Source organism: Hylobates moloch, unplaced genomic scaffold (genome assembly GCF_009828535.3).
Source record: "Hylobates moloch isolate HMO894 unplaced genomic scaffold, HMol_V3 SCAFFOLD_8, whole genome shotgun sequence".
NCBI classification, from domain to species: domain Eukaryota; kingdom Metazoa; phylum Chordata; class Mammalia; order Primates; family Hylobatidae; genus Hylobates; species Hylobates moloch.
This window is the reverse complement of record NW_026652283.1, coordinates 6,638,586-6,647,943: the sequence shown is the minus strand read 5'-3', so window position 1 is coordinate 6,647,943 and position 9,358 is coordinate 6,638,586. Positions and strand designations below refer to the sequence as shown.

Here is a 9,358-nt window from a genome sequence, read left to right as displayed (position 1 = left end):
AAGTGCTGGGATTACAGGCATGAGCCACCGTGTCCAGCTCCCACTCCCACTTTCTAATTCCATGACTGATAGCTTTAGGACCAATGAAGAGTGGTCTGTCCTAAATCTCCACCTGAAGAACATCACAAGCTCCGGGGAGGAGCTGTCAACCCCAGACCCTCAGAAGGCAACCACTTCACATGCAAATGAAGGCTCAACTGTCCCTCACACCAGAGCTCTCCAAATCTAGGGAGCCCATGGCAGCACTCTAGGCTATGGATTCCGATCCTTCTAGCACACTTCCTGGAGAGCTCTAGTGGACAAAGGGCAGGAGTCCAATGGCTTCTGCTTGCCACAGATCTGACAGTTGTGTGTGGTTCTGATGTGAAAATTCAAGTTCATTATCAACTCTTTCCCTTATAGTTCTATGAGGTGGGAGGACATAGGCTGAACTCAAGCTCCTTGAGAGCAGAAACAGTGGCCATCATTTGCATGTCCAGTGCCTTTCAGTAAGTATCCATTACTTTTTTTTTTTTTTTGAGACGGAGTCTCGCTCTGTCGCCCAGATTGCCAGATTGGAGTGCAGTGGCACGATCTCGGCTCCCTGCAACCTCCACCTCCTGGGTTCACACCATTCTCCTGCCTCAGTCTCCCGAGTAGCTGGGACCACAGGTGCTCGCCACCATGCCTGGCTATTTTTTTTTTGTATTTTTAGTACAGATAGGGTTTCACTGTGTTAGCCAGGATGGTCTGGATCTCCTGACCTAATGATCCGCCCGCCTCAGCCTCCCAAAGTGCTGAGATTATAGGCATGAGCCACCATGCCCGGCCTTTTTTTTCTTTTTTTTTTTTTTGAGATGGAGTCTCACTCTGTCACTCAGGCTAGAGTGCATGATCTCGGCTCACTGCAACCTCCACCTCCCAGGTTCAAGCGATTCTCCTGCCTCAGCCTCCTTAGGGGATTATGGGCATGCACCACCACACCCAGCTAATTTTTTTGTATTTTTAGTAGAGACGGGTTTCACCATGTTGGCCAGGCTGGTCTCTCACACTCCTGACCTCAAGTGATACGCCCACCCTGGCCTCCCAATGTGCTGCGATTACGGGCGTGAGCCACTGCGCCCAGCCATATTCATTACTTCTGAATGGATGCTGAGCAACCTGTCCAAAGCCATACAGCTTGGGATCTAGGCCTCAGCCAGGGACTCAGCAAACAGTATCTGGGTCTCTTCATTTTCCAGCACTGTGCTTGAGTGAACTGGGAATAAGTCTTCTTCCCATCCACAAATATCAAACACAGAAGACACCCGGTTCAGGGTAGTTTGTAGATAGACTTCTCATAGATTTATTTCTGTGTCATGTTATATATAGATATATGCATATATACCTTTTTTTTTTAATACAATCTATATACCCTTCCCTTTCCCACCAAACTCACAAAAGGAGATTAAACCCTTCCAGGATTGCCATCAAGCTTCCCGAGATGGCCAGGGCCAAGAAAGAACCATGTCTCCACATGTTAAGAAACGGCTGCCATTCTTAGGCTCTGGGGTTGAAGCAGCAGCATTCCCAGGACCCAAGGGCCAGAGAGAGGAAAAGAAATGACTGTAGTGTGACAGGATTCTAGGATGAACATGTCCAGTGACTCCTGGAATGGCAGACTGGCTCCCAGAATTCTCAGGGTATGAGTAAAGGTGGGGGCCCTATGGCTCTTCGGAGGCTGCTCAATAGGTCAGGGGTAGGGTATAGGAATTGGGGATCAGGCATGCAGGGATGGGGTGGTAGAAAAAACACCTGTGGGTTATGCTCGAGACAGAGCAACCCCCATCAGGACTACCCACCTACTCAATGACATGTAATGAACAGGGACAGATGCTGAGCTCTTAAGGAAACGAGGGAGAGAGCATGGCAATGGGGAGCAATGGAACACATGAAGTCACAAAAAACAAAAAGTACCAACAAAAACATGACCTACATTTGCCTTCTCCCTAGAGAAGGTGTGATCTATGTTTGGGGTTAGGGGAGGTGAAGGGTCATGAACCTAGGATTATCAGCTGGCCAGGGGCACAGGAAGGCTCTCTGAGGACTCCTAAGAGGCAGGCAGGCAGCTGGGACCCCACATCCCCAGGGAGGAAACGACAGTCCTTTCAATTCGACTTGGACCAAATCTTGGCACTCCCTCGGAGCCTGGCAAGGAGAAGAGAGAGAAAGAGAGAGAGAGAGAGAATGCAGGGGATCTCCTGACCCCTGGAGGCTCCCCCCACTCCCTACTCCCATGCAAATCACTGAAGGAAATGAGGACAGTGAGGTCCCTGGGGTAAAAGCAGGGCACCCTGGAAGTGAGCAGTTCCTGCTACCCTGGCTCACCCCTTGCCCTTTGAGGCTTTCTTGCTGGGCTGGCGCTGGTTGGTGCCAGGAGCTGGTTCCCTCAGCTCAGTCAGGTGTTGCTCAGGGTCCTGAGATGTGGCTGCGGCTGCTGCTGCCGTCGTAACTTTAATGGTTTTTTTAAGGTTGGCAACCTACCAGGATGAAAGGAATGGGGATAGCAAGGAAGGTTCCAGAACCTTCCAGCCCCTGCTCATCTGGTTGTCTGCTACAGCCACTGTCCAAATCCTCTCTGCAAAGGACAAGTGGCCCAGGCTGGAAGAGTTTGGGTTTGCCTGCTCCCCTGACTGCTCACCTCACTCTCAATCTGCTGCTTCAGGCCCAGCTGCTGCTCCTTGTGTTGGTTGGCACGGCTCACCTGCTCCTCAATGCCCGACAGCACAACCTCACAGCCCACGCACCTGCGGGAGTCAGGGGAGAGAAGTGTCAGCAGACAAGGGCTGAGATCACAGACTCACAGAAAACTGACTCAAAAAGAACCCTACAGGCAGGTCACAGTAGCTCACCCCCATAATCCCAGTATTTTGGGAGGCCAAGATGGGCGAATTGCTTAAGCTCAGGAGTTCAAGACCAGCCTGAGCGACATGGCAAAAACCCGTCTCTACAAAAAATAGAAAAATTAACTGGATATGGTAGCACGAGCCTGTAGTCCCGTGCTACTCGAGAGACTGAGGTGGAGGGTGGCTTGAGTCCCGGAGGTTGGAGGCTGCAGTGAGTCAAGATGGTGCCACTGCACTCCAACCTGAGCAACAAGAGCCACAACACAGCTTCTGGCATTTTGAGTCTGAGTTGGGAACCCTCACCAGGGCACCTAGAAACCACCTCTGATAACACTCCTAGCAGTAGGATGGACACTCGGTGTGGTCAGAGAGGGTTAAGGAAGTGCCTGGAGTGATGTGCAAGATGGGAGTAGGAACTGAAAACAAAATAGGGTAGGAGATGCTAAAGAGAAACAGAGGTGACTCAATGAATACAGAAATCCTGAAGTTAGATGGGGACACAAAGACAATAAAAAAGAGGAAAAGGTCCATGGCCTGTGGATAATGGTAGTTACAGATCAATCGACGAGTCTAGCCTAAGACAGGCGACCAACCTTACTGGTTAGGATCCCCTCAAGTGTACAACTCCCTTTTCCTCCCCCAATTACTATAACAAGGACACTGACTTCTGCCGCCTCCCAGGGCCTCCCCCACTCCTGCATTCCCCAGAAGCCTTTGGAGGGATGAACTCATTTCCCTTCATCCTCTTGGGTTCCACCTCTGCGGACCAGCCCAGCTCCTGCCCTCTCTCACCCTGAAGCGCCTTTCTCTTTCTCAGGGTGAGAAGGAAGGGGACAGTGCCAGGATACGGTTCTCACCATTCCTGCAGGGTTCGGGCGATGGCACTGAGGTCCTGACGCTGGATGTCCCGCCCGATGCTGTAGTCAACCTCGAGCCGCTGGTTGCGCTGGTCCAGGGAGCCACGAAGCACGTCAGCATACACAGCCTCAATCACAAGGTCTTCTAGCTGCCGCACATTACGCAGGGCAAGAGCCTCCAGCAGCACTGCATATGGGATACACTGGGGCCACGGAGATCAGGCCAGGATTTGTGAGAGAAGGGCTTCCAAAAATCTTCCCTCCTTTTCCCCTGCCCCAGCCCACCTGCCCTCCACTCCCATTCCTAAATCACTTCCTCTAAGAGGCTGGTTCTAAAGCAAAATAAATAAAAGTAATCCCACTTCAAAAACAGCATCATTAGAAGGACAATCTTAAATAAAATACAAAATGGTCCCCTAACACCCTCACCCCTGACACACCACAGAGGGAGAAAATGACATCTGCCTGGGTGTCACTCCTTTAGCCACAGCTCAGGGTATCACCCAGTCCTTAGTCAAGATCAGCTTGATATAGGGGAGTAAGTGGAAGTGGGAGAGGTGTGGAGTTACTGTTTATCATTTACACTCTGCCTACTTGCAACAGGCATTCCTTTGGAGGTCTCTCTCAATAGAGAGCCTGGTTTAAATTAAATCCCGAGGACAACTGAGAGTCAAGTAACTATTGAGAGGCTGCAGGCTGGGGAGGCTGGGGAGGTGGGTGTTGATATTAGATATTAGACAAAAAACAGCCTAACAGGAATACAGAGATACTTCTGGGATATATCGTTTTTATCCTAACAAAGAGAAGCCTAGCACTTCATCAGGAGAGAGCCCGGTTTCCAGCAGTGGGGAAGAAGGTATTGTTGAACGACACCTGAACAACATCCTAGTTGCTATTTTGACCAAAAACACAAAAGATGTTTATTTAGAACTTAAGTTGATTAAAAAATAAAAACAACACAGAAAACTAAGAATACTATCAGCCTAAACAGTTGCTAATGGAGTTTATATACAGACCTTGGAGAAGGAGAGGGCAGGAAGCAGCCACGGTCTAGACAAGGGCTGTCCTAGTGTGGACTCCCAAGGACATACAAAAGGATGCTCTAGATCGTAGGACTGGGGGAGTGCCACTCACCTTTACTTTAGCAGCCAGGGTGACAACTGAGAGGTGTCGAAGCTTATTCTTCTGAGCCTCTGTTAGTGGAGGAAGATTCCGGGCTTCAGCTAGGGAAAAACGACAAAGTGTAAGGAATCCTGATTTCAGTTTTCGGGGAAGCCCTAGCCTCCTTCCCTCCCCTCCCACTTTCAATGCCAATTTAGGTCTTGACCTTGACCCTATGCACCCAGGGATCTAAGTGGGATATCCCAGGAATTTCTTCTGAGTCCCTCCAGAAATTGCCCTTCTCCCATCTCCATTACTCCAAAGCTCCAACCCCTCTGGTTACCTAAGTAGTCAGCGTATGTCCCATAAGCAAACACTGTGAGCAGCCGGAAGGTGGAGGCAAAGTCACTCTCAGCCAGCTGCGAGAATGAGGAAAAAGGAGGTGACGGGAAGTCTTCCCTCTCCACCCTCCCAGCCTTACCGTTTGGAACTCCACTTTTTGGCCCCATCTTTCCCGGCCAATGTTAACTCTCCTGGCTCACCAAAAGGAGTTCTCTGCCTCTCTGATCACTCTTCCCACAGGAAGGGCTCATTTCCACCTTCGGGCCTTTGTTTACACTATTCTCCCAAACCACAATGCCCTCTTGCTCCATACGCCATCCAATTCCTACCCTAAATTCAGAGTTGAAGCCATTCAGTTTTCAGAGTCAAACAGACACACACACCAGACACTGCAAATTGTGTTGCCTGGCCCTCAGTGTTTGATGTTTCTAAACTGGAATATGTCTAGGCAGTCTCCAGTACTCCCCAATTTATCAGACTCCTGCCTCAGCCTCACTCATCTCTGACCGCTGCACGGCCTAGGAAGACATCTAAATTTATGGTCTCTGCTTCAGACACACCTGACCAGGACACTGTCTTGCATCACCCAGCCCAATCCACCCAGATTTCCTCTCCTCCTATCACGGATCACTCATTCTGGCACCTTTTTTTTTTTTTTTCTGAGACGGAGTCTCCCTCTGTCACCCAGGCTGGAGTGCAGTGGCGCGATCTTGGCTCACTGCAACCTCCGCCTCCCAGGTTCAAGCGATTTTCCTGCCTCAGCCTCCCAAGCAGGTGGGATTACAGGCATGCGCCACCACGCCAGGCTAATTTTTGTATTTTTAGTAGAGACAGGGTTTCGCCACGTTGGCCAGGCTGGTTTCGAACTCCTGACCTCAGGTAATCCACCTGCCTTGGCCTCCCAAAGTGCTGGGATTACAGGTGTGAACCACTGTGCTCAGCTTCATTCTGGCACTTAATCAATCAATCCTTGCAGAAGGTTGCTACCCAAGAATATCTTTCAACAAGATTATAGACCCAGTCTCTGGTATCCCACAGAGCTATGCAGTAATTGCCTCGCAAGAAATACTTGCTAAATAAATAAATAATTCAGATTTATATCCATTCATCTTATCTCTTCAACTGGAATGCAAGCTTCAGAAGGGTAAGCGCCATGCCTGGTACTTTTCTTGTATTCCCAGACCATAAGCAGGGTAGTAAACAGCCACTTAATAAGTGCTTCTTTTTTTCTTTGAGACGGTGTCTTGCACTGTCACCCACGCTGGAGTGCAGTGGTGGGATCTCAGCTCACTGCAACCTCTACCTCCCTTTTTTTTTTTTTTAATTATACTTTAAGTTCTGGGATACATGAGCTTTTGTTTGTTTTATTTATTTATTTATTTATTTTGAGACACAGTCTCACTCTGTTGCCCAGGCTGGAGTGCAGTGGTGCAATCTCGGCTCACTGCAACCTCCTGCTTCCCGGGTTCAAGCGATTCTCCTGCCTCAGCCTCCCAAGTAGCTGGGATTACAGGCACCTGCCACCGTGCCCAGCTAATTTTTGTATTTTTAGTAGAGACGGGGTTTTGCCATCTTGGCCAGGCTGGTCTTGAACTCCTGACCTCATGATCCACCCACCTCGGCCTCCCAAAGTGCTGAGAACAGGCATGAGCCACCATGCCCGGCCCTGTTTGTATTTTTTTTTTTTTTTTTTTTGAGATGGAGTCTCGCTCTGTCGCCCAGACTGGAGTGCAGTGGTGTGAACTCAACTCACTGCAACTTCAGCCTCAGCCTTCCAAGCAGCTGGGACTACAGGCGCCTGCCACCACACCCGGCTAATTTTTTGTATTTTTAGTAGAGACGGAGTTTCACCATGTTAGCCAGGATGGTCTCGATCTCCTGACCTCATGATGCGCCCGCCTCGGCCTCCCAAAGTGCTGAGATTACAGGCATGAGCCACCGCGCCCTGCCCTGTTTGTATTTTTAATAGAGACAGGATTCTGCCATATTGGTTTCACCTCCTGACCTCAGGTGATCCACCTGCCTTGGCCTTCCAAAGTGCTGGGATTACAGGCGTGAGCCAACCGCACCCGGCCAAGTACTTCCTTTTCATCACTTTGATTGATACTCTTTAGTTCCACTGCAGATGAAAGCAGGGAAAAGTCAACCAGTTTTCTCTATATCACAGAGTGATCCAAAAGGTTAAACCACAGACCCCAAATAACTTAGCTCAGTTTACCCACATACCACTGTCAGCATGTCAGGACTCAGGTTGCCTCCTCTGATTGTAAATTAACTCTGCCACTTTTGTGTGAACGGTTCTCTCTGCTGTGTTCCTAGCAGTTTGCCATGTGTCTTTGGGAAAAAGACACATTCTCCCTTAGCTACCTTGAATAGATTAACATATGCTGCACATAGGGAAGAATAGGGCATGCTAATTTAACATGTTCACTCTCCACTTGTACCAGACTTCACACTTTCCCATAATCTCAGTTTATTCCCACAACACAGAGGGGCAGTATTGTCTCCATTTTTAAAAGAGAAAGTTGGCCGGGCGCGGTGGCTCAAGCCTGTAATCCCAGCACCTTGGGAGGCCAAGGCGGGCGGATCACGATGTCAGGAGATCGAGATCATCCTGGCTAACACAGTGAAACCCCGTCTCTACTAAAAATACAAAAAAGTTAGCCGGGCATGGTGGCGGGCGCCTGTAGTCCCAGCTACTGAGGAGGCTGAGGCAGGAGAATGGCGTGAACCCGGGAGGCAGAGCTTGCAGTGAGCCGAGATGGTGCCACTGCACTCCAGCCTGGGTGACAGAGCAAGAGTCCGTTTCAAAAAAAAAAAAAAGAGAGAAAGCTGAAGCCCTAAAACAAAAGTGACCTGATCAAGGTGACATGAGAATTAACAGCTACTATGCTGGTGGAGACCGGCTGGAAATCAGGTTTCTTATTCTGAATAACATGCTCTTTTGCTTAAAATGAAAAATAGTGGGCTTTACAGATCCCTTATCTCCAAAGGAAAGCTGGTTTGCTTGTTTACTGGTTACTTCTGCAAGTTGGCATTTAATCATCACTGTTTTCTTGTTCAACTGAGTGGTTATGGGATCACAAAATGAGCCCTGCCCACCCATTCTCAAATTCAAACCTTTGCCCACGCTTCTCTGAGGGCTATTCAAGCCAGCAACCCACCTCTCTAACATTGGGCATGTCCAGCAGTTCTCCAAACACGTAGACGCCAGGGGCCTCCAGCACCTGATGGATGAGTGTGGCCAGCGCTGCCCCCTTGGCCGACTTGGCCAGGAGCAGAAATTGCTCCTGGTTCTGCCCTGTCACCTTCACTTCCGCACTCATGACTGCACTGAGCGGGGGGACTTGGGCTCAGGATGTCCAGAGCTGCAAGGAAAGAGGATGTGAAGCTAGAGGTCGCCGATGGCTGGTCGGATGGGAAGCACAAGGCTGAGGGACTGGATTGTAAAGGCACTAAGTCGGTTCCGCGGTGAGGAATGAGACATGGAGCGGTCTAGAATTCTATCTAGGAATCCTAAAGTCAGCCACTTCACAAGGCTGCCACACCCACCCCCTCCCGTGGGCCTAACCCCAAGCCCCATCACGTGCACCCCTTGAGCCCCAAGACACAGGATGCAAAGGAAAAATGGGTGTCGCATGGTGTCCACCCTAACGACGACGCTCCTTCAGCTCTCCATTGCTGCCCCGCACGCGCCCACAACCACGTGACCTCACCCCCAATGAAGCTTACACGTGGCTCCGCCCCCTCCCTTAAAGACACCGCCCAGCGACCGTGGGCTCCCGCCGACTGCTTCGTCGTACCCTGGGTCAGGCTCTGCGGGCCGCTACCTGGAAGCTTCGACCTCCAGAGCACCGGGCGGGGCCGCCGCTCCGTCACCTCCGGCAGCTGTTCCAAGCCTTTCCTGCCACCTCCCCAAAGAGTCGCTCTGGCCACTAAACTCTATGGCGGGCTTCCGGCCGTACTTCCGCTCTAAGGTCGCAAATTTCGGCAGGACATGCTCCACCCCCGCGTTCCGACCGCTGAAGTTCCAGTGAGGGACGCAGGCATTGTACTCTCCGATTGGTCGCTGGCGGAAGAATGACGGGCGCCTTTTAAATACTTTATTTCAATAAAACTTTATTAGTGGAAGAGCGCCAGCCACTAAATACAGACGTCTCTGGTGGGTCCCCGGTCTCCGCCCATTCTGTGTCT

The 9,358-nt window shown here is 50.4% G+C and overlaps 1 protein-coding gene across 5 annotated transcripts; it reads right to left on the bottom strand.

Moving 5' to 3' along the window:
• Positions 1-1,290: 1,290 nt before the first annotated feature.
• Positions 1,291-9,121, bottom strand: COPS7A (COP9 signalosome subunit 7A). 5 transcript variants are annotated; one of them, XM_032159442.2, is made up of 8 exons: positions 8,897-9,121; positions 8,329-8,532; positions 5,166-5,241; positions 4,856-4,944; positions 3,722-3,924; positions 2,660-2,765; positions 2,347-2,498; positions 1,291-2,166 (listed from the first exon to the last, which is right to left on the bottom strand). In XM_032159442.2, the coding sequence occupies exons 2-8, from the start codon at positions 8,488-8,490 to the stop codon at positions 2,127-2,129; spliced, it is 828 nt and encodes a 275-aa protein (XP_032015333.1). In that variant the 5' UTR covers positions 8,491-8,532; positions 8,897-9,121; the 3' UTR covers positions 1,291-2,126. The 5 variants fall into 5 exon arrangements, with proteins under 5 accessions (XP_032015333.1, XP_032015332.1, XP_032015334.1 ...); XM_032159441.2 differs by having other exon boundaries at positions 8,968-9,121; XM_032159443.2 differs by having other exon boundaries at positions 8,995-9,121.
• Between the last annotated feature and the right edge of the window lie 237 nt (positions 9,122-9,358).